The 25008-nt window shown below is 45.7% G+C and overlaps 1 protein-coding gene and 1 long non-coding RNA gene across 3 annotated transcripts in view; one reads left to right on the forward strand and one right to left on the reverse strand.

The window, feature by feature from the left end:
- Positions 1–8693, reverse strand: part of NT5C3A (5'-nucleotidase, cytosolic IIIA) — a 59055-nt gene extending 50362 nt beyond the window's left edge. Inside the window, exon 1 of the mRNA XM_083188449.1 lies at positions 7784–8693. Coding sequence (XP_083044575.1) covers positions 7784–7921 — 138 coding nt within the window. The 5' untranslated portion in view covers positions 7922–8693. The remainder of the gene's footprint in view (positions 1–7783) is intronic.
- Positions 8300–24805, forward strand: LOC146080792 (uncharacterized). 2 transcript variants are annotated; one of them, XR_014474980.1, is made up of 6 exons: positions 8300–9020; positions 12434–12614; positions 14607–14820; positions 15722–15929; positions 16717–16898; positions 22220–24805. It is a non-coding gene; the product is annotated as an uncharacterized LOC146080792 (long non-coding RNA). The 2 variants fall into 2 exon arrangements; XR_014474979.1 differs by having other exon boundaries at positions 8305–9020; positions 12429–12614; positions 22220–24804.
- Positions 24806–25008: the final 203 nt, after the last annotated feature.

Below are 25008 nucleotides of genomic sequence, written 5' to 3' on the forward strand. Positions count from 1 at the left end.
CAGTGACTATTCAGTATCATGAGCTTGATATTAATTTGTAACAACATGTGGTATTGCTTGGCATAACAGGAGATACAAGTAATTGCTTGTTGTAGTGCTATGTAATGAAGGAATAATTACTGGTAAAAAAAGAAGGTGAGCGCAAACTAAAACATATTATATAAAGACTTTTTTTTACCCAAAACACAAGCATAAACCCCACTGCATTCAGAATACATATTACAGACAAGAGATACAATCTAACAACAGGTAGCGTGCAGCCAGGGTCAGCCTTGACCAAATTTTGTGCACTAGGGATCCTGCTAAAAAGTTGCCAAGTGCTAGATCAGTGGTTCCTAACCTCGGTCGTCAAGTTCCCCCAACAGTTCTCATTTTCCAGGTCACCTGTGGATTTTTAAAACGTGACAGTTGGTGATACGCAGTGCACCGTCTGGGTGACCTGGAAAACCAGAACTGTTAGGGGTACTTATGGAATGTGGTTAGGAACCATGGTGCTAGATCAATCCTGCAGGCACTAAGCAACAGCATGGATCTCCTTCACTCCCACTGCAGAAGCTCCATCTCATCCTGTTAATCTTCAAACACCTCCTCCTCACTGACTGGTTCCAGCTTGTGGCCACCGACACCCATTACATCTTTCACTAACTATTCCATCATCTTGGACTAGTAAGAACTTCAAAACTGGTCACATGGGTGTATCATGTATAGTCAATGAGACAGCATGGTGCATAGTGCGAAAACAGGGGAGATAGGCCACAGTCAGAAGCAAGCAAGAAAAACAATTGTATTTCCTCACAGGCTCTGACCTGCCTGGTACCATGGTTTTGCTCTTGCTCAATTACTGTAGTGTCCTCTGCTCAGTTCACCCCGGAAGCTAGAAGCGGATACAACCTAGGCAAGTGACTATCTTACCTATGTCTAGGTCCAGCTCAGCATACAACCAATTTATCATTTGGCACCAATGAAGATTCCCTTGAATATTACACATTTTCTTTAGGATATCACAAGAATGAACATGCTGTACAATCTGGGAAGCAAGTATGCTTGTAATTCTTTTAATGTATGTTCGGGGGAAGGGTACGACATCTCAGCATACTGTATCATGATGGTCAAAATTGTCAAAGAAGTTAAACACTACCCCACCCATTTAGCAACCTGAACCTTAATTGTCCCCTCACGCAGGTATTCCGTAATGTTCTACACTAGAAAACCAGTGATATTAATTTTCTACGCCAGTGGTCCCCAACCCTGGTCCTCAAGTACCCCTAACAGTACACGTTTTCCAGGTCACCCGGCAGGTGCACTCATTATTCAGGCACATTTGAAAAGATCCACAGGTGGAGCTAATTATAGCACTTGTGATTCTGTGTGGAGACCTGCAAAACATGCACTGTTGGGGGTACTTGAGGACCAGGGTTGGGAACCACTGCTCTATGCTTTTGGTTGCTATTACTAGATTATTAACACTAGAAAACAGTGCACCTTTCCATAAGTGCTCCATTGTGCTTGGCTAACATCTATTTATGTTTAGCATATTGTCTAGTTACCCTTGATCTATTTAGTTACATTCATATGTAAAATTTGCCAATGGGTCTAACCTCTAACAGTCTGCACCCGTCCCCTTAAAACCCAGTCTGTAAGATACCTTAAGGGCACGTACACACTAGAGCCATATTGGGATGAATTGCCATTTTGCATCACTTGGGTTATGTACACACAATTGAGCTCTCCTACAGGTCGCAAGAGACAGACTAGTTGCCAATTGGACGACATTACATGCTTGGCCGTTCAGTGTTACAAAGGGACGGAGTGAGGAATCGTACTGTCATTTATTACATCATGTAGTGTATTCGGCCAATCTTGCATAGTCCAATGCCGAAGAACATTTAGCTTGACCATCAGAACAATTGGCCTTTGTTCTAATGTGAAGCCGGCCTAACAGTACAGGGGGGTCTATTTACTAAGCCTTGGAGAATTATAAAGTGAGTGAAGAGTTTGCGGCCGGAGGAAAATAACATCTACGGCATTGTTCCGCAATGTGAAAGTCAATGCTAGGACTAGGTTTCAATTTGGTGAGAAAGACCCTGGCCTTTGGTACTTGAATCAGAATTGTATGATATTGCACAGCCGCAGCAAGTATGCGAAAGATCAGGAGACATTTGCTGTAAGTAGATGCTTCCTGACTGCTTCTGTGATCTGCTGTTACATCTCAAGATGCATCAGTGGATCTGCGTGAGAATCGGTCATCAGCTTAACCTTCAGATCAGTGGTGATCTCCACTTGAGTTTTTCTTTGAGTGGATGAAATTCTTGTGTGCCGCCCCTGTATACTGCTGTTAGATAGATACTGTATTGAAAAAGTTAAAATGTATATTCGATTACATACATTTCTTAAATAGACCACTAAGACTATGGATTTCTAGGTTTATGTAGCAAACTACACCTAATCAGTGAGGAGGGCATAATTTCATTTTAAAGCCAAAATTAAGGGCTACAGTAGCAATAAATAAATGAAAATATGCCTCCGCCCTCTCAGTGATTAGGTGCAGGGATGGACACTAAATATTACAGCACAAGGAAACAATTGCAATTTGGACACAGACATTCCTATCACTCGTACATTCTTCCTGAAGGTGTGTCATGATGCTGAGACTGAGGATAAACCCACACAGCATATTTTTCCAGGGTTTTTGAATTTTTGACAGCAAATGATCGATTGCCATTTGCTCCCATATATTACCAAACTTTTGTTCCAACTACAAAATTGGTTGATTGGACAGAAAATAATAAGCTGGATGCACACTGGACGACAGCCAAATCAAACAGTTTGGAATCAGTAAATATCATATAATAACAATGTCGCTGTCCAAGTTCCCACGTCATCAGCGGCATCCACTTCTATACATGTAGCACTACTTAGGATTGCGCTAGCGAAAGCAGAATGCAGCATGGCACCCCGCTCCCTCCTGACATCACTTGTCACGTGTATGCACTTGCCTATGGTGGCACCCTGCCATGTCCGGTCGCATTGTTTAATGTGTAACCAGCTTTAAGGTGTATGGTCAGCTTAAGAAAGCAGGGCCTGTGATAAATGTGTATTCCTCTAGGGTGGGCATGTCCTAACTATGGACCTCCAGCTGTTGTGAAACTACAAGTCCCATCATGCCTTGCCACAGTTTTGCTAGAATGGAATGCTAAAACTATGGCAAGGTATTCTGGGATGTGTAGTTTCACAACAGATGGAGATCCATAGCTTGGACATGTCTGCTCTAGGGCATATAAAAGGCATCATCAACTAACAAACTTTACATATCCTGAGTCATATGCTGGGCAGGGTTCGCAAAAACGCGCTATAGCGCGTATTTTACCCCAAAACAGTCTCCGGGGACTCAGCTGTCAAAACTAAAGGGGTCCCCGAGGACGCGCTGTGCAGATTCTGTACCTGTGACTGAGACGCCGGCGTGAGCCGCTGCGAGCCAATCACTGCAGCGGCCGCCGGGACCCAATCATTGTACAGTGGCCGCCTGGCAGCCAATCACTGTACATTTTACAGGTTGCTGCTGCTACGCACCCTAAAGCCGCGCGCCCTGCAATTTGAGAGTCACTGTGCGTCCCCCGGGCCGCCCCCGCCATGTAAGTCCAATACGCTGCTGAAAGCGCGGGGGGACGACAGGATGGGATGCGGCTGTAACAGCCGCTCTCAGCAGAGTAGGTGTCGGTGAGCGGGCTGTCAGGATAAGGGGGACTGGATGTGGCTAAAACAACTCAGAGCAGTGTGTCAGCTATTCCAGCCACATCCAGTCCCCCGCCGCGCTGATAGCATGCTCACCTACTCTGCGGAGCAGCATGTCGCTTTTCCAGCCCTTGGGCAATGACCCCCCCCCCCCCCCCCTCCGTGGCAAAAAGCAAAAAATGCCCCCCCCCCCCCCTCCACTGTGGCAACGAACCTAATATGCCAACCCCCTTCCCACCTCATGGCAACCAGCATAAAACACCCTCTACCCTGTGGCAACCAGCATAAAATGCCCCCCAGCATGTAACCCCTGCAAGGAGCATATAACCCCTAGCAACAAGCATGTAGGTAAGCAGCACTTATGTGCTATAATATATACTTGTCATAAAAGTGTGTTCTATAATGTGTACTGGGCATATCGGTGTGTTCTATAATGTGTACTGGGCATATTGGTGTGTTCTATAATGTGTACTGGGCATATCGGTGTGTTCTATAATGTGTACTGGGCATATCGGTGTGTTCTATAATGTGTACTGGGCATATCGGTGTGTACTGTAAAGTGTACTGGGCATAACGGTGTGTACTGTAGTGTGTACTGGGCATAACGGTGTGTACGGTAATGTGTACTGGGCATAACGGCGTGTACTGTAATGTGTACTGGGCATAACGGTGTGTACTGGGCATAACGGCGTGTACTGTAATGCGTACTAGGCATAACGGCGTGTACTGTAATGTGTACTGGGCATAACGGCGTGTACTGTAATGTGTACTGGGCATAACGGCGTGTACTGTAATGTGTACTGGGCATAACGGCGTGTACTGTAATGTGTACTGGGCATAACGGCGTGTACTGTAATGTGTACTGGGCATAACGGTGTGTACTGGGCATAACGGCGTGTACTGTAATGTGTACTGGGCATAACGGCGTGTACTGTAATGTGTACTGGGCATAACGGTGTGTACTGTTATGTGTACTGGGCATAACGGTGTGTGCATGTAGCGCACTGTCCCTTTTTTCAGGTTTATATAGTTTCTAGTGTATACTGTATGTATCTTTATGCGAGTGGGCCAATTGATACTCCACCCCCCCCCCCCCCCCGACCCACATGTGCCATGCTGGGGAGAAGGCGAGAGGAGGCTTTATTCCGTTGGGACCCAGAAAAGGTCAGGTAGGACCCCAATTTTTAGAAGTGAAGGGTCCCCGGGACCCACTTTTTTGGGTGGTTTTCGCGAACACTGCTGGGACCACAATGGGCGATATATTGTCCGATTGGCGGATGTATACAAACGATATGACCGTAAACGATGGCATTCATAGATTTAACGGTGGCTCTGCTGCACAGCCAATGCCCAATATATCTGCAGATCTATTGGAAAATATGGCTATGTGTAGACGGTTATGTAGACACTTGCTACAGGGAGTGACATCGTAGCTGGGAGGGCGAATTCAAATGGCACAACGGGTAGTCAGGGGACACATCACTATCGTATGTACCCAGCATTACAGCAGACCAGCCTTTGTAGAAACTAGATATTATACTGGGGTAAGGAGAAGACATAAGAACCTCATCAATACGTATGGGCATAATGGTAACAGGTACAGATTTCGAAACTTGAGAGGGTCTAAAAGGATTTCTATTTTATTTCCTAAGTTATGAACTCAAGACATTGGGGTAAATTTACTAACGCTTCTAAAAAGAAAAGAGGTGATGTTGCCCATAGAAACCAATCAACTTCTATAATTTTCTAGCATACAATAAACTTTAGTAAACTAATCCCATTGAATTTTTTGTCTACATTGGGCTGCAACAGATCTACCTTTATTACCAATGTGGTTACCGCAGTTGTGCTTATATTCACAAAACCAGCCTACACCACCTATAGTGCATGGAGGAAGGGTAATGGAGCCTACACACAGTGATATGCAGGCATTTTCTAAGTGATCTCACTAAATTGCTTAAAAAATGCCCCTACATCGCTCCATGTGTAGGGACCACAGTGATGCATGGACAAATGAGGGGTTTACTTACAGTATGTGGCAAGGAGCAATTCACTAAAAACTCAAGCGGAATTTCCAATTACACAGGGAACAGGCAAAACCTATATGAACTAGAAAACAATAAAAAATGTAACTGTACCTTGAGGCTGTCCCAATAGGTAAACAACATGTGAAAGGTGACAGTTTAGTGTTGATGAGAAAATCAGAAGATAAGTATATAGCAAACAAAGTAACACAAAGGTTCTGTCCTGAGTGCCATCTTGAGGACAGGTACATGAAATTCAAATGACAATGTCGGATTAGTCTATACCGAAAACATGGCAAACACCTGCAAATCCTGCCCAGAGATATGCTGTGCTGTCAGATTAATACATAGGGCAGATGCAGACTGATACTGGTGGAGTAGTAACATATTAGTAGTAACATATTTCGACTGGCGGAACGTTCCAACAGTAGAAATCCCGACCCCTTTTCGCCCTGCTCGACAGTTTATCGACAGGTGGAATTCAATGTTCCACCTGTCAAGTGGTGTAAGAGTTTGCGGCCGTGGATTGTCAAGATCCAGCTGTGAGTTAGACAATCCACGGCAGTTTTTGTCAAAACAGATTTGGCTGGTTTTAAAGTCAGATCCGTTCTGCCGAGCTGCGTCTTCACTGCGGTTGGAAACTACAGCATTGAATAGGCATCTGCTGCTATTTCCCCTGCTGGAAATAGTGGCGGAGACTGAATACCCCCCTATATAACTAACAATTAAGTCACTCTTCCTATGATCAGTTATACGAGGCAGGAGTAAACCCATTATTTGCAAAGATTCATCTATAAATTCAAAACAACACGGGAGTGGGACAGCACTATCTTGCTGTATCACCCCAAGAGGTCCTCTGAATATGCCAGTGAGCCAGCGCCAGCATGCAGGTTGGTCTGAGAATAGTGGCAGCTGCCACGGAGGGTTTGGAAGTGGTTCCAAAGCGAGTTATTACAATCCTCGTTAATGACAGTCATGCTGCAGAATGACCGTCGATCGCACCGCCATCACTCCCTAGCATCCCCCGGCATTGGCAACTGTGTATGCACTTGCCAATGCCTCCCCCCTCCCCGATATCAATGGGCATCGGGTAGTGTTTATGGGGCTTAATGCAGTCAATCTACATAGATGCCACTTATCTTGATAAATAGAGTAAAAAGTTAAAACAGCTGCTGAAATTTGATCTCAGATCTCTTTCCCACTATATTCTCTTCTTGGGATGAGGTCGGCAAGTCGACAGTCAATAGGCCAACAGACCATAGATCGACACATGGGAAATGTCGACATGGTCAAAAGGTCAGCACCACTGCATTATGTTGACATGGGAAAAGTCAACATGAAAAAGGTTGACTTGATTTATTTATTTCCCAAAACAGGTGGTTTTTCATACTTGACTATCCAAGTGGACACTATAATATTTTGTTCCAGAGCATGGCAAGCCATGCGACGGGAAGCGGTACACTTATACCTTGTCCATGTTGACATAAGTCAACACAGACACAAAAACATGAAAATCTCATGTCAACATTTTCATGTTGACCTATTGCCTCTGTTGACCTTTCAACCTAAACCAGGACGACCTTTTTCATGTGTTGACCAATAGTGGTCAACCTATTGATTGTTGGCCTTCTTACTGTCGACCCTATGACCCATACCCACTTTATGATGTGATAATTTACTTATCCCCATCCACTTTATCAGGCTTATTACATCTGCCCCACTGATGCCAAGTCGCCCAATAAAACTTGAATTTTAGACTATAGAGCAATACAATAAGCACTGTGGAGCTCATTTCTGTGAAAGCTAGCGGCCCTGTCAATCCATCATACAGCTGGTGGCCATGAGTAATCAGAATTGCATATGTAGTTTTCAGCATGTGGATGGCGAAGTATTTAAAAATATATTTAAAAATGGTAACCTTTTCATGTGTCAGCCATTGCCATGTTGACCTAGACGCGGTCACCCTATCAACCGGATACCAAATAATTGAATGTATGTTCAACACAGAAGTAAAAAAAAATACTTGCCATCTCTATGATTTTTGTCTTCTTGCCAGTTTTCTTCTTGACGGTGAAGATATATTGTGCCAACACCACTCCTGCAACTGCAGCACACATGCCTGCACTGGCCACTGCGCCCATTTTAGCGACAGACGTTCTGTCCATGTCTGATGAAGTCAACAAAGTCGCACTCACCTAATATTTGGGTAGGTGGGTGACTGTATTTATATGCCCTGATGTTCAAATTATATATATACATAAGCATATACGCATGAGTGCAGTTTAACCAATGAACACCGTGCAAATCTAGTTCTGCAGATATACCTATACCCGTGAGATAGTATTATAGTGTTAAACATATGCAGAATATGCACTCCGGTAACCCAGGTGACGCTGCCAATGTAAGGAGGTGCACTTCAGGCAAGTCAGTCAGAGCAGCAGCTGTGTGCTGATAGCCTGTCTGTGGCCGGCAGCGCTGTGCGTGGTGCTACAAAGTAGGCAGCGGCCGTTACGTTAGGCACCTGACCTCCCCACTCACTGTCCAGAAGCCGGGTCCTGACTCCTGTGCCAAGGTAGTGTCTAGTTCCTTCTCTCCAGGCGTACCAACACATTACGTCACATCCCACGTGACCATCACGTGATCACCCCATGTGACCACTATACTGCAGCGGGCTTTTCAGACGCAGTTCAGTCTGCCCATGCTACAACATACTGCGCGATACTGCGCGCCGCGGGCTTTGCAGGCGCCAGTCAGTCTGCCGGACGCTAGCTGACGGTCTTGCCCTGGCAAAAAAAGGAACACGCGTCAGGACGGGGCTGCGGGGGATTCTGGGAAATGTAGTGCGTTCCGCTCTCAGGCGCTGGGGGGCCTGCCACACGCCGTGAAGCCACGCCCCCCAATTTCCGGAAGCCACTGGTGATGTGTTAGCGCGGCACTTCCAAACCTCCAGCCAGCACAGGCGCCTGTACTGATCTTCAGACTCTCCTCCCCATGATGAGGTCGTCAGAGGTTCATCACGTGATGTACAGTATGAGGATATAATCACGCTGCTTCCGGTATGCTCGGCTTCTTCATTTAAATTTTGTCTTGAGGCGGGAAGTGTCAGCGCCGCTGCGGAAGACAGAGGAAGATGACGGGGACTACCGGGCCGAGTAAGCAGCTCTCTTTCCAAGACAACGATGGTTTCCTCGGAAGACTTACGGAGGGGAGCCGTGGAAATCACACTGGCCCCTAGCCAGAGCTGGCGGCGGGGGAGACTAAGCGGTAAGCGGTGGATGGTGTTGGATGAGATGGGCCCAGGCTTGGTTGGGGAAGGTGGCTACTGTCACTGAGTCCGGACTCTGTCCCACTCACCAGAGTGCAGGTGTACGTGTGCCGCACCCCGGGTGGGTAGTGTGAGCGCGGCTCCTTCCCGTGTGTTGCGGACAGCAGCGCTGCATGTCACATTCACTCCGTGATTTATGGTCGATCCGAGTGTGTGTCCTGTTCTCTCCTGGTATTTCCCTAGTGCTCGCACTGGGCCCGCATTATGCTGCTTGTGGTGGTGTAGGTCTCGTGTTCCTTTTTCATGCAGCCATATTTTAAGGGACTATGTAAAAACCGGACCGGACTAGACTCCGGACCGCCGGACAGGACATCAAAATCTGCAGTCCGGAGCTTATAGGGTCCTGTCCGAGGGGGTGTCCTGTCCGAGGGGGTGTCCTGTCCGAGGGGGTGTCCTGTCCGAGGGGGTGTCCTGTCCGAGGGGGTGTCCTGTCCGAGGGGGTGTCCTGTCCGAGGGGGTGTCCTGTGATAGCTATCACCAGGGACATGGGGGAGGGGAGATTACAGCCTCCCCGTGTGGTCCAGACCGTCCGGTTTTTGCTACATGCCCAGATCATTCAGTGAGACTTTATTCTAGCCCTCCTCCTCTCCCTGGTGACAGGCAGCCCCCCCCCCCCCCCCCCGACTGGACACCGCCCGGACCGGACGATACAAGCTCCAAAATGCAGAGTTTAATGTGCGGTCCGGGGGTTTTGTCCTGGTCCGGTTTTCACCCATACCCATATTTTAATCCCCTTTTCAGTTGTGTATATTAAGTCTCAGAATTTAGTTCTTTGAGCTAGCGAACCTGTATGCAGGCCCTGATTTATACAGTTATTACTGACAGATTTATGGTATGCGGTGAGCCAGGGCATGATGGGGAAAATTGTCAAAACTGAAGGGGATCTAGACACTACTGTTATTCCTGCAAGCCTTCTAACAAAACACAGCTGCTGCAGCCGGGCGCACTGCATTTAATAAACTACAATTCCCAGCAGCCCTTGCTCGGTGCGAGGACTTAAAGTTGTAGTTTACAAAGTGCGGTCTGAAAGGGGCATTAGAGACTCAGGTAGACCTATCATTCTCATGGTGTGTACACATGGTGAGATTTGATTGCTATGCAATCTTTGCTAACTCTATTATTTACATACGATTCATGCAATCTACATTCGATTTGCACTATAGTCATTGCTGCCCTTTCTATATGGGTTTTGATTTTTGCTGTCCCGGGAGCATGCGTCGGGGATCTCAAGGTAAATAACCTGAGCGATCTGCAAGTAATTTTGACTATATAGCATTTATAGCATTCTTCTAGACCTGTTATCAATCTCGTCCAATTTTAACCATATCTATTGTCCTGGAACATTTACTTTTTGTTCTGTCTCTTGGACCCGATCAGAAATCTGTTTTTATCTGGCTTTTTAGTTCTTCAACAGCCTATTTCATGACCTCAGCCTGGGTCTGTAGTATTATTATTTATTCATTAACAGTTTCTTATATAGCACACATATTCTGCAGCGCTTTACTGCGGAATATGTGCGCTATATAAGACCCAGGCTGAGGTCATGAAATAGGCCGTTGAAGAATATTTCAACATTCACATCAGTCCCTTCCCCAGTGGAGCTTACAATCTATATTCCCTACCACATGCACACGCAGATATTCTAGGGTTAATTTTATTGGAAGCCAATTAACCTTCCAATATATTTTTGGATTGTGGGAGGAAACCGAGGTAGCCTGAGGAAACCCACGCAAGCACGGGGAGAATATACAAACTCTACACAGTTAGGACCATGGTGGGTATTGAACCCATGACCTCATCGCTGTGAGGCAGTAAGGCTAACCATTGCACCATCCGTGCTGCCCAGTAGGAGCTCTATAGTTTAATAGCTTGTATCATTGCTTTGTAGTCTTCACCTCTCCTATCCTGCATTGAGGGGGGTAGTACACCCTCTTCCTGGCTGATGCTATTACCAGAGGAGTCTGATTTCCTTGCTGGCTTGCTAGGATTTGGGGTAACGGTGGCCACATTTGCTGTCTGGCGTGTGCGTTCAGCACGGTCCCTCTGGACTTTTGATGGTATGGCTGGTGAGAAGAATTTTTCCATACAACAAATAAGCCCAATATATGTTTGCAATATTACCAGCAAGTCTCTTGGCCTTTAAACTCAGTTTTCAGGGCATTAACCCCACCCCCGAAAAAACTGAGGAAAAGCAGAAAAAAAGGAGAAAGGAGCAAGAAGGACCACTCACACTTCTGCCTCTGGGGTGACTCATCCAATATTTCATTCTCCTACTGGACAGGGTCAAGCCATCCACATCACTGCTTATGTGTGTCAATTTTCCTCCTCTGTTACTGTCACAGGATGGTGCCCGTCTTTTAATATTCACAGGCCAGCCATGTAGAATTATTTCCATATTTAGAAAATAATTTGTCGGACTCCCAGGGCAGATATTTAACCACATAGGCTTCAACACTGTATTTTTCTCCTGTGTAGATAGGTTCTGTTCAGAGGCGGGGTTTACCTATGGGACTGTAGCCAAGTATAATCTGCTGCCTTGTTCAGCCTTAATGGAGCCAGATGCAGTACATGAGACTGCACTGGCTTCACTGAGCCTGGCAGTGATTGGAAGTCCTATCTCCTAGTTACCTACAGTACAGGCAGTCCTATTGGCATGTGCTTCCTTCATCTAGGACTGACAGTCTAGGCTGGGGTGTGCAGGGCTGGATTCCTGTAGGAAGCCGGACAGACCTAGCAGCCTTCTAAGAGCTTCAATGCAGAGCAGTAAATACACTATAGGTCTGTGCAGTATAATGTAAGGGCTATTTCACACGCTTCGGCGCCTGCCGGGCGGCGAAATCCTGCACGGCCACGGTGCACGGTAGTTAATAGACACTATTGTGTCCATTCACACGGCCCGGCCGCCTGGTTTCAGCCGGATCCCACCACTGAAAGGGAAAGCTGCCGGGCTATGGCCATCTCCACCATTCTAAACTACTGAGTGCGTGACGGCTTCATAGCCGTGTGGGTTTTTGCCGCCCGGCAGGAGCCAGTGTGTGTGAAATAGCCCTAACAAATGATATAAAATTCTGATGTACATTTTGTAACTTGGTTCTCAGAGGAAGTGGTGAGCTATCATGCAGTATTTTCAACTGTACCCCTATGGGCCAGTCACACTGTGTAGAGATACAGTAGATACATTATCAAGTATGGAAAAAAGGATTAAGGTTTTCGGAACATTCATTTCTTTATGGGACCTTCTATAATGTGGTATGTTCACTTCCTGTAGGGTGTTTTGCATTTAAAATTGGTTGGTTTAAATTTTTTTCCAAATGTTACTTATATGAATTGTTTCCTCTTCTCACTAGGGCAGCTACTCAATTGAATATTTAGGTCGTTGAGTACTTGAAAGAAAATGGTTTGCGTCTATCCTTGGCAAAAGAAGCCAATGTCTTTGAACAAAGAACATAAGAGGCGGACAGCAGGATACAGTGCTGCACACTATTGAGTCCTTAAAGATGTTGGACAAGAAATGAATGGATTTCAATGCACAGGTAAATATATTTCACATAACTACCTTCCATTCATATCGTAATCATCCCATTTCCAGGTTGCTTTAATTTAATAAGTTTACTTTTTAAAGGTATGTCATTGTGCAGGAAGCTGCTTTTGTAAGCATTTTCAGTCCTATGTCAAGCTAGGTTTTACTTAATATCGATAGGGTTGTATGATTTTTTTTTTTGATCATGGAACCAAAAGTATGACTGCCTCCTTGGTAGTTTCAGGCCTATGTCCAGCTCGGTTTTTCAGAATATCCAAAGGGTTGTATGATTATTTTGATCATAAAACCAAAAGTATTGCATTATGGTGTAATACTGTAAGCTGGCAGTTTTGGGTCCTGTTATCAGCTATTATTTAATATGCAAATTGTTTCTAATTTTGGGTGTAATCTATTATCAGCATCTCTAATTCCGTTGGTATGGTGGCATACTGTGTGATGCTTTGGCGTACGGCACCTACGACTTGGCATTATGCAGTTTTGTGCTTTACTGATGATGTTGGTCCCCAGATCCTGTTAACATTCTGTTGATCTCCTAATGGATAACACCCAGCAATACAATCTATTTTCAGTGTCCCTAAAAAGGGATGCAGTTAAGATCCCGGCGGTCGGGATCCCGGCGTTCAGAATCCCGACGCCGGAATCCTGACCTCCGAAATCCCGACACTTTCTCCCTTCGGGGGTGTCCACGACACCCCTGGAGGGAGAATAAATTAGTGGCGGGCCCGCTGCGTGGCGAGCGCAGCGAGCCCGCAAGGGGGGGCGATCCACGTCCCCCCCTTGTCGGGATTCCGGCGTCGGGATTCTGAACGCCGGGATCCCGACCGCCGGGATTCAGTACTGAATCCCCTAAAAACCATCAATATGGCATCATGCAGCTCCGTAAGGTGCAGCATTGTGCTGTGTTGTCCTAGTGGTTTCAGTCCTATGTCCAGCTCGGTTTTGCTTAATATCCAAAGGGTTGTATGATTATTTTGATAATGGAACCAAAAGTATGACATCATGCATTATGGTGTTATGCTTTAAGCTGCCTCCTTGGTGGTTTCAGTCCTATGTCCAGCTCGGTTTTTCTTAATATCCAAAGGGTTGTGTGATTATTTTGATCATAAAACCAAAAGTATTGAATTATGGTGTAATACTGTAAGCTGCCTCTGGCAGTTTGGGTCCTGTTATCAGCTATTTAATATGCAAATAGTTTCTAATTTTTGGAGTAATCTATTATCAGCCTCTTATCAGTAAGCTATTTTCAGAACAGGGGCTCTTCCCCGGCAGCACTGCACAGGGGCTCTTCCCCGGCAGCACTGCACAGGGGCTCTTCCCCGGCAGCACTGCACAGGGGCTCTTCCCCGGCAGCACTGCACAGGGGCTCTTCCCCGGCAGCACTGCACAGGGGCTCTTCCCCGGCAGCACTGCACAGGGGCTCTTCCCCGGCAGCACTGCACAGGGGCTCTTCCCCGGCAGCACTGCACAGGGGCTCTTCCCCGGCAGCACTGCACAGGGGCTCTTCCCCGGCAGCACTGCACAGGGGCTCTTCCCCGGCAGCACTGCACAGGGGCTCTTCCCCGGCAGCACTGCACAGGGGCTCTTCCCCGGCAGCACTGCACAGGGGCTCTTCCCCGGCAGCACTGCACAGGGGCTCTTCCCCGGCAGCACGAGCAAGACTTAACAAGTAGTCTGGCTCATTCTGCCGAGGATGGCCAGGAAGATGAGATCCCGGCTGATTCTCGCGGCCACGCCCCCTTCTCATATCGCTGCAGGCGGGGCATTGAATTACGCATGCAAATTCTCGGGTAAGCAGACAGAGAACAGGACAGTGTCACTGCTGTCGGGCCAGCTCGACAGCCGTGACCCAACATTGAATACCCCCTTGAGCACCCCCTATGGTGCTCTCCTGGTGTCCTTTAGACATGGTGGTTTGCCAATCGAGATTTTCAGTACTAGCAAACTCTGTAAACCGTATAACTCTTCTCTCCTCTTCTCACTACAGCAGCTACTATATTGAATATTTTACGTTTTTGGGTACCTGAAAGAAAATGTCTTTATCAACTGGCAAAGTTCCAAGAGGATGGCAATGTCTACCAACCCTGAAGATATTATAGATGGCTTTGTGGTGGATATTAAACAGGCATCGGGGTACATTGCTGCAGACAATTAAGACTCTGAAGCTGATGGAAGAGATGTTTATGGACTTCAATACACAGGTAAATATCCTTTCTACATTTTGCGTATTTAGATTAACTTTCTTTGTAATTGATCCTTTTTTTTTTTCATTTGCTGTCATTTAAATGCCTAATAATTTGAAATTCTGGGTTAAACCAGATTTCTCCCTCCCCACAACCATCAGTAGAGCATTATGTTTTGCTCTATGATCCCATTCCTAAAGTTCCACCTCATTTTCATCTATCCTTTATTTAAATCCCTAATCATTTGAAATTCTGGGTTACACCAGAGTTCTGTCTCCCGACAACCATCAGTAGAGCATTATGTTTTGCTGTATGATCCCATTCCTAAAGTTCCACCTCATTTTCATCTACCGTTTATTTAATTCCCTAACATTTTGAAATTCTGGGTTAAACCAGATTTCTGCCTCCCCACAACCATCAGTAGAGCATTATGTTGTGTCGTATGGTGCTGTGCGACATTGCATTATGCTGTATGGTTCCCATTCCTAATGTTCCGCCTCAATTTCATCTGTAATTTAATTAAATCCCTAATAATTTGAAATTCTCAGTTAAACCAGATTTCTGCCACCCCACATCCATCTGTAGAGCATTATGCTGTGCCCCTCTTACCGGTACCTATCCTAACATTTTATTCTTAGCAGCAGCTTGCTTTAATTTAAAATCCTAATAGGCACCACAATGCACAATGAAATGTAAAACTATCTGAAGTTTCCACTCCCATATCCAGCTTGCTTTTACTTAAAATATCCTATCCTAATAAAGCATTTCCAATATGCCTAATGGTCCAAGTTTTCAGTAGACCCAGTTCTGAGCGTTGCCTTACATAATGCGTAGACTTCCTGTAAAGTTGTGCCATTTATTTACAATTTGTAGTTTACCATTGTTCTGAGATTAAATGTTTCTTTTCCACTTCTCACAGCTACGCTATTGAATATTGTTATATTGAGTTACCTGAAAGATAATTCAGAGCTTCATCCATTGGAAATGTTGCAAAGGGAAGCCAATGCCTTCAAACACTGAATGTTATGGACAGCTCTTATGGACATTACAAGCAGGCACCAGGAGACAGTGTTGCCTAATGAGTTTCTGAAGCTGCCAGACAATAAGTTATGGGTTTGAATGCACAGGTAAATATATCCTGTATTAAGTTCACATAACTAGCTTTTCATATTAAATATCCTGCTTGTATGTACTTAATATGCAAAGGTTTCTATGACTATTTGGATCATAAAACCAGAAGTATGGCATATGCTCTAAGCTACCTTCCTGACAGTTTCAGTCCTATGTCTAGCTTATTTGTACTTAATATACAAAGTTTTCTATGAATATTAAAGTAAAAAACCTACAAGTATGGCATCCTGATATGTGGTGATGTGCTGTAAGCTACCTTTCTAGAGTTCGCAGTGGAATTCATTCTATATAGTTTGGTGAGCGCAATGAGCCATCAAGCCCGAAGCGTGGCGAGCGCAGCGGAATACATGTAAAGTAATCTGCGTGCACTCGTCACACTTCGAGCACGGTGGCTCGCTGCGCTCCCCACACTATATAAAATCAACTCCACGCCGACGTGGGAATGAAAACGTCGAAGGACGCGCAACGCTTCGGGGTGGCGTGGATAGTGAGGGGGTATGTAAAACTTTGTATGTAATACAATGATATTAGGGTATAGGTATTGTCATGGCATCGTACACCCTATAAAATTGCATCCGATTTTGCAGGAGGTGCAATGCGATCCCCCGGGGCATACAGAGCAGTGAATAAATTACATTAAAAAATCACTTAAAATGGCCGATGCGATTTTCCTATGGTGCCGTACGCAGGAAACTTGGGCGCCGTGATAATACACAAGTACCATTTTATGTTTAGATTTTAATATTGTTAGCTCTTCTTACTTACTACTCTTGTATATTTTAGGGTTTTGGGTGCCTGAAAGAAAAGGGTTTGCTTCATCTATTGGCAATGCTGCAAGAGCCAACGTTTTAAATCTCTATGGATATCATGGATGTCATGGTGGTGGACATTACTAGTGTGTTTAAGGATTCAGAGCTGCAGATTAATTTTCTGATGCTGTACAAAAAGTTTACTGCAATGCACAGGTAAATATATTTCACATAACCATCTTCATATCGTAATCTGTCCCATTTACAGCTTGGTTTCATTTCAAATCTTGTTTGTATTTCAGAATGTAATCTCTCAAACTGTGGTTGGTTGTTCCACATCCAGCTTACTTTTTCTAACGGCACAGGTGGATGCTGGGAAACTTGGGTATTCCAGGTCTGGGAGGACCAGGCACCAAGGAGTACTATGTCTTTGAGAGTGCAGCCTGTAACTCCTCCCCCTAATACCCCTTACTGTCCTCAGAGACCAATTTTTTCCTTGGTGCTCTGAGGAACAGGGCGCAATTTTCAAGGAGAGGGGCTTTCAGCCCCTAAAATTTATTTTATTCTGTTTTCTTTTTCCGTCAGAGTAACAGCAGCATAACGAGCGCTGCCTCTGAAACACAACGCTTCATTCCGGTGACTGACACGCTGACCTTTCGGCTAGCGTTGTTCAGTCACCTCTCTGCACTAGGAGGGAGCCGTGGCCGAGTGTAGCAGGCAGGTAAGAGATTCCCGTTCGCGGGAAGCCAGATACGCGGCTCACACCGCCGGTGCAGGGTGACGTCACTGGCGGGTCCTGGCAGCGGCACCCAGCTTATGCTGTGGATACCACTAGACCACCAGGGTTTTTTCTATATCTATGTAGTCCTGTGTGGTTCCAGGATGGGACGGAGTCACTGAGTTCTCCACCCCGGCCCCTCGGCTGTGACTTGCTCCGGAGCTTCCCAACGAGGGAGCTCCTCTCCTCCCCCTCTCTGAGCGTGGTGTCCATCTTAAGAATTCTGCTTCTGTCGGCAGCTGACTGTTCTGAGGAGAGGAGCCCCGAAATCGTCCCCCTGTGCCTCCACTGTTTTCAGTGCTCAGGTTTAACACCCTCACCCCACTCTTTGGTGCGGGTGCAGGGTGATAGTGCATATACCTTTCTTTTTGTGTGAAAGTTTTCTGTACAGATACTGACTGTAATACTGTGTGTTATTTATTTTCTGCAGTTTATTATGTTACTGGATGTGAGTAGTTCGCTCAGTCATCCCCAGTGCTGGCTAACAGGTTGCAGTATTAGTCACTGATTCCTTTATTAGTGCCTGTGTACAGTACTTCCACCTTAAGTTATTCTCACTATTGTGTGAATAACTTACATTATCAGCCACCTCTTTTACAATGTCTTCTAGGGGCAAGGGTAACGCTTCAGCGCTGCGGGCATATACATGTACTGCATGTAATGAAAACTTTGCATGTGCTGAGCAGGACCATACTGGTGTATGGGAACGTTGCACTCTGCCGGGACCCAGTCCGCGGGCAACTGCGGTAGTTCCCTGCGAGCCTGACTGGGCTAATGTCTTGTCCTCTGCAATGAGGGAACTGGTGTCTCAGCCTCGCGTACAGCGGTAACCCCTCCTGTGCCACAAATTGCACCACAGCCAGAGGAACCTGGGTGGGTATAGGGCCTGTCAGTCTGTCCAGGGCTTAGTACAGGTGTCTAGTTCTTTACAACAAGCGTTGGATGCTATCAGTGCTCTAGGCACGGCTGGTGCACACGCGCCTGCAAGACCCAGCAGGTTACAACCCTTGCTTACGCAGGGCACAGACACTGACGATGATCCAGATCCTGCTGATGAGGATGATCCCAAACCTGATGAGGATCATGTGACCCAGGCCAGGGCCGACAGCCTGATTAAATCTATTAGACTGTCATTAAATGTGAAGGAATAAGAGTCCCTACCTCCTTCAGAAGGTCCTATCTTTAAAAGGAAAAAAAAGGACCCGGCAGTTTTTCCACAGTCCTCTCAGTTGGATAAGATTTTCCAAGAGGCTTGGAAACACCCAAATAAGAAATTCCTGCTCTCTAAGCGGATTTCAAACTTTTATCCTATCCCTGAGTATTACACCAAATGGGAGGCACCACCTCAAGTGGACGCTCATGTTACTAGACTAGTAAAGTCCACTACACTGCCTATTCCAGGTGTTACGTCACACAAAGTTCCAGTAGATAAGAAGTTGGATCAATTTCATAAGTCTATCTACTCCAATGCAGTGGCGGCAGTTCGCCCATCTTTTGCAGGGGCCTGGACTACAATGGCCATCGGTCACTAGGCAGATGAATTACTAGAGGGCCTTCAATCTGGCACTCTCAGATCTGAACTACTAGCCCTTGTAGACAACATCAGGGAGGCAAACACCTATCTTAGCGAAGGTGTTCTGGATGGTGGGGTGTTCGCTTCAAAAGTGTCGGCCCTCAGTAGCCGCGAAGAGGGCACTTTGGCTGAGATCATGGAAGGCAGGCAATGTTTCTAAAAAGGCCTTAGAGGCCTTTTACAGGGACAGTACTGTTTGGTCCAGAATGGGATAAGATTGTTACTTCCCTTGCTGCCTCAAAGACAGCTTTTCTCCCTTTGGGGGTTTCAAAGCCTAAGCAGTCCTTTCGTTTCTTTAGGCCAGAGGTCATACATCTGCAAGATTTCAGTCCACCCTCCCTAAGAAATAAAAGCTCAAGCAACGCCAGGGATGGACAGGTCGCAGACAGGTTCTTAAACAGGCCGATAAACCTGCAGCCTGACGCCAGAGGCCCCAATTTGCCAGAAATGGCAGTTGAGGGTTACCTTCTGTTCGCAGGAAACTGGGTAAACTCAACAGACTCTTGGGTGTTGGACGTCGTATCGCAGGGTTACTCCCTCACCTTTCGGTCCAGACCACCTACCCAGTTCTTTACCACAGGTCTTCCTGCAGACCTGTTGACGGCCACCGCCCTCGAGACAGCAATCTCTGCACTTTTACACCAACAGGTGATGACAGCGGTTCCCCCTGCTCAGAGGGGACTGGGATTTTACTTGAATCTCTTTTTAGTCAGCAAACCGGACAGATCCTTCCGCCCGATTCTCAATCTCAAAAGGCTTAACCAGTTCCTTTGGGTGCCGAAGTTCCGCATGGAATCACTCAGATCCATTCTCCACTCAATAGAACCAGGAGATCTCATGGCGTCCCTGGATATCCAGGACGCATATCTCCACATCCCCATAAGATCGACACATCAGCGTTTCCTTCGCTTTGCAGTCCTGGAACGCCACTTTCAATTTCAGGCCCTGCCGTTCGGCCTTTCAACTGCTCCCCGAGTTTTTACAAAAACCATGACGGTGATGGCGGCTCTTCTTCATCAGCAGGGAGTGACGACCTTCTCCTATCACAATCCAAGGAAGTCCTCTGGACGCACTTGATCATGACAGTAGCTCTCCTCCAGGCACAATTGGCTCACAGGATACACATGTTAATTCAGCAAGCTGATCTTCCACTGACATTGACGATTAATGCACATTCCACCAGATCGGTAGTCCAAGGCTGCAAGATGGTCAATTGTTTATACATTCACAAAGTTCTATGCATTTGATACGTTAACCTTCCAGGATGCTTCCTTTTGGTTGTCTTGTTCTTCTGACACCTCAGACGGGTACCCTCCCTTGAGTACTGCTTTTGGACATCCCCAATGTCATCCTGTGGGGACCATGAAACCCGAAGAAGAAACTAGTTATGGTAGACCTGCCTTAGGTTACCTTTCTTTGAGGTTCATGGGACCCAGAGGGTGACATTGGGGTTGTAGGTGGATCCAGAGGACCATGGCACCAATCAGCAAAACCTTTAAGGTTTCCCAGGATGCACGGCTTTTCTCCCCTACAACCCTGCCTTTATGCTCAGCTCCTCAGTTTTGTTAGCCAGCCAATAGCAGGAAGCGGAGAAGGCAGAAGACAGATGAGAGCATCCTACACGTTGACTATGAATTTACCTGTACTATGATGCAAGTTTGATTAACAATTGCAGCAATGTTTCATTTGCAGTACTAAGCTGGTGAGTGCTTCATAATATTTTCTATATTTATGGACTATTTTGGTTCTGGATGACACCCCAGTGGCTGCATGTTTTTTGATGCAAGTGCTATCCTGATGCAAGGAGGCTGTTGGTACTTGTACTAAGCCCTGAGTGCTGCCGTCACCGCGCCACATAATTTTGGCCCCTGTGCACAGTGTGCCCCACGGAAGGCACCAGGCAAGTTATCTATCTGGAGTGCTGGGGATCACTGCCCATATATAGATAGATATAGGTATAGATGTTTAGATAGATATAGCTATATATCTACCTAAATAGATATATAGATATTTTCTTTCTCACAGCAGGCAGATGTACCAACATTCAAGACCCAACGGTCTCTTTAATCAAACTGTTCCTAAACTGTGCTTCTTGATAAAGAGACCGATGGCTCTTGAAATGTTGGTACATCTGCCTGCTATGCAAAAAATCCATAACCTGCTGTTTAGTGAGCTTGTGGGAGTACTGCATAAATTTATAGGTTAGTGGGTTGTTATCCATCACAACAATGCACCAGCTCCCTCATCTGGAATTGTTGCGTCCAATTTGCATATATTGCGCAATGAATTATTGCCACATCCGCCGTATTCGCCCGACTTGGCTTCCTGCGACTTCATTCTTACACGCATGTAAGCCTGCTCAAAGCAAAAGCTTTGAAAGCTAGCTGCCTCTGAGAGAAATGTAAGTTCACTCACTGCCAAGAGATGGCAGTGTTTCAGAGAGAGAGATTATTTTATTTTACAATTTTCAGGATTTTTTTTGTTTTACTCCTGTTCCCAAAGGCACCTCAAATGAAACTGACACTTATACCAAAGAGATTGTATTTAATTGTATAACGCATTATGTACAAAACGATTAACAGTGCGCTTTGTGGATTACATTTGAAGGTCACATGGTGAGTTTGACAGTCAAAAGGTCAACATGGGTTTTTTTTGAGCCAAGGTGCCGACAGGCGGTATTTCATGCCCCACCATCCACTAGGGCATGGGTCCTCAAACTGCGGCCCTCCAGATGTGGTGAAACTACAATTCCCAGCATGCCTTGCCACAGTTTTAACACTCCCTTATAGGAAAACTGTGGCAAGGCATGCTGGGATTTGTAGTTTCACCACATCTGGAGGGCCGCAGTTTGAGGACCCATGCACTAGGGTGTGGTTTGAGAATAAAATAGTGTGCCAAGCATAACAAGGCACCGTGTCCGAAGCATTGCGAGCAGATGCGGTGCACTTTAAACTCTGTTCATGTCGACTGTGTTGACATTCGGGTCAAAAAAAACAGTAAAAGTAGACACTGTCGAACTAATGACCTTTTCCCATGTCGACCTAATGGTGTCCACCTAATGACTGTCGACCATCATGCTGTAGACTAAATGACCCCAACCCATCTAGCTTCATCACAGATTTAATTGTAAATTATAAATACCAGATAGTTTGAAATATTAATACTGTATGTCTATTTTCTTTCCAGCGGAATCTTGAAATTCCTGTACCTAGCAGCCTTATGGCTTGTGACTGGAGTGATTGATTTATGGACCAACTAACAAGCAAACAATCTCTTTATCTGAGCGAAGAGAGATGGTGTGCCATGGGAGAAAAGTTTTTGAAGATGGAAGTCTAAAAAAAAAAAATAGTAGATGGAAGTCTAAAAAAAAAAAATAGTATTTGCTTTTGTGTCTATAACAAAACGAAAAATACACTGCTTAATTTTAAGCACATGTTCCACCCCAGGTTTTTTTACATTGCCTTCTACTGGCATTCAGCTAAATATTTTATGCAAGCAGTATCTAATGGTGTGTACACACGGTACTTTTTGCCTTCCGATGTTGATGATATAGTCAACATCGGATTGGAATCGGATGCAGATCGCAAGGGTTTTAACCCTTCAGATCCCGATCTGATGCGCGTTCACATATCGCAAGACAAAGCCTTAACTATATAATGCAGATCTGCACTATATAGTCAAGGTTGTATGCAAATCGGATGTGCCTTCAGATACTATCCACGATCTGATCGTGGATAGTATCTGAAGGCACATCTGACTGTGTGCACACACCATATATGTTTTAACAGTTCACATAAAACGATTATTTACTCCAGGTTGGGAACTACTGATATACTCTGCAGACCAGTTGGGGGTATTTGAAATTTAATATTGGTAAGGGTGGAAGATGAAAAAAAGTATTTTGATGGCAGAAGACGATCCATTGCTATGGAGAAGAACCATGTTGTGTCACTTATGGTTCTGTCTTCAGCATCTCATTGTGCTTTTGCCTGACCAACAATCCAATGGGAGCTACCCGTGCTGCCATCAGACATCAGTGATCATCTGCCCTGCACTGACACGGATGGAAGAAGCAGCAGCATTAATCCTACAGGTGTTAGTGGGAACCCTGGAGATAATACACAACCAGCGGGCAGACACGGAAGGGCACGATTCCTGTCCGCTACCCCTTAATATAAGGAAATGCATAACGATACGCATACCGCTCATGTCCATTCCACTCATAAGTACTGTCTATATCTTAAATTGAGAGGAGGGGTACTCATCAATGAAAAGCCTAATCAAGGGGTACGGGACAGAAAAAAAGGTTGGGAACCACTGGTTTATATTATGTTTTCTTTTTGTGTACACTTTTGTGGTAATTTTTTTTCATGTTTTGGTTAAACACAGAATGACATGGTTTGAATTAGGGTAGTGATTCAATGTGGAAAATATATTTTAATTATGAAGTTACACTATATTTGACCTCTTTATTTATGACTAGTCTTAAGGCCTGTCCGACAGACTGTCCAAAGTTTTATGCTTATACAATTCTATTTCCACCTAACCTTCCCAACTGCAGCAGATACAGAAGATACTAAAACCCCTCGATGAATAAGTAAACAAGTGAAAACAAAACTAACTGGGGATTGATATCACATGGATTTCATAATATCTGCAATGTTTGATTCACAGACCACTCTGAATGGGGGCACTTCAGGCAGGCATTGGACGAGCGCAGAGGTGGCGGCTCCCTCCCAGCAATTAAAATAGGGAGAGGCCACTGCAAGTGCGCATTTAACCAGCGCTGGATACAGGGTGCCAAAAGTAAACTAGGGATGAGACACTTCAAGGAGACATTTAGCCAGCGCTCGAGATGGGGTGCCAGTATTAAGCCAGGGATGGGGCACTTCAGGTGGGCATTGGATGAGCACAGAGGGGGCGGCATCCTACTGACAATTATAATAGGGAGAGAGCACTGCAGGTGGGCATTTAACCAGCAATGGAGATGGAACACTAGTATTAAGCTAGGGATGAGACCCTGCAAGCGGGCATTTAACCAGCAAAAAATGGGTAGGGGTGTGTTACTTTCAAGCACAGCAGCCTGACCGCATCTATCACTAATGAAGGTCACCACCTTCAAAAATTGCAATATAAAACAGAAGATAGTAGGATACACACTGGTGCTATGATGTATATAGTAAATAATGTAAGGAATTCCCCTGGTATGGTGAATGTAAGATGGCAGTGTCTTTGCTACGTATCATTTAGTTCCCATAGGGCTGGGCCATTGCAGATGTTGATGAACTACACATCCCAGCATGCCTTGCATCAGTTTCAGCATGTCCACATAGCAAAACTAATGCAAAGCATCCTGGGATGTGTAGTTCATCAACATCTGGAGGGCTGCAATTGCCCAGCCCTGCCATAGGGTGTGGTATAGGGGTCCGACAGTCATTAGCCCGACAAGGGATCTCGACTGGCCGGACTCAGACAGTATGGTGAGTGTAACAAAGCCCCTTGTGGGCACGGTGGTTCGGTACGCTCGCCAACTATTCTATTCTCCCTCTATGGGGTTCGTGGACCCGTACGAGGGAAAATAGCAGGTGGCCGTCGGGAACCCAGCTGTCGGTGTTTTGACAATCGGGATCCTGACTGTCGGGACCCCGTCCAGCACCTGTTCCCATAAAGGCATGTTTATAATGAAAATATCGTACCATTACTCACAAGATATAGCATATAATAAAGCAGGCATTCCCAACCACGGTCCTCAAGGCACACCAACAGTGCAGGTTTTCTAGATATCCAGGCTTGAGCACAGGTGACTTAATTAGTATCTGAGGGATTCTGATTAAACCATCTGTGCTGAAGCCTGGATATCACTAACACCTGCACTGTTGGTGTGCCTTGAGGACCGTGGTTGGGAATACCTGTAATAAAGCCTGTAAAGGTATCTTTGCACAAGTTACGACCAAGAATTATGCATAACCCGAAAC

This window comes from Crinia signifera, chromosome 5, assembly GCF_055691185.1.
Source record: "Crinia signifera chromosome 5, ASM5569118v1, whole genome shotgun sequence".
NCBI lineage: Eukaryota > Metazoa > Chordata > Amphibia > Anura > Myobatrachidae > Crinia > Crinia signifera.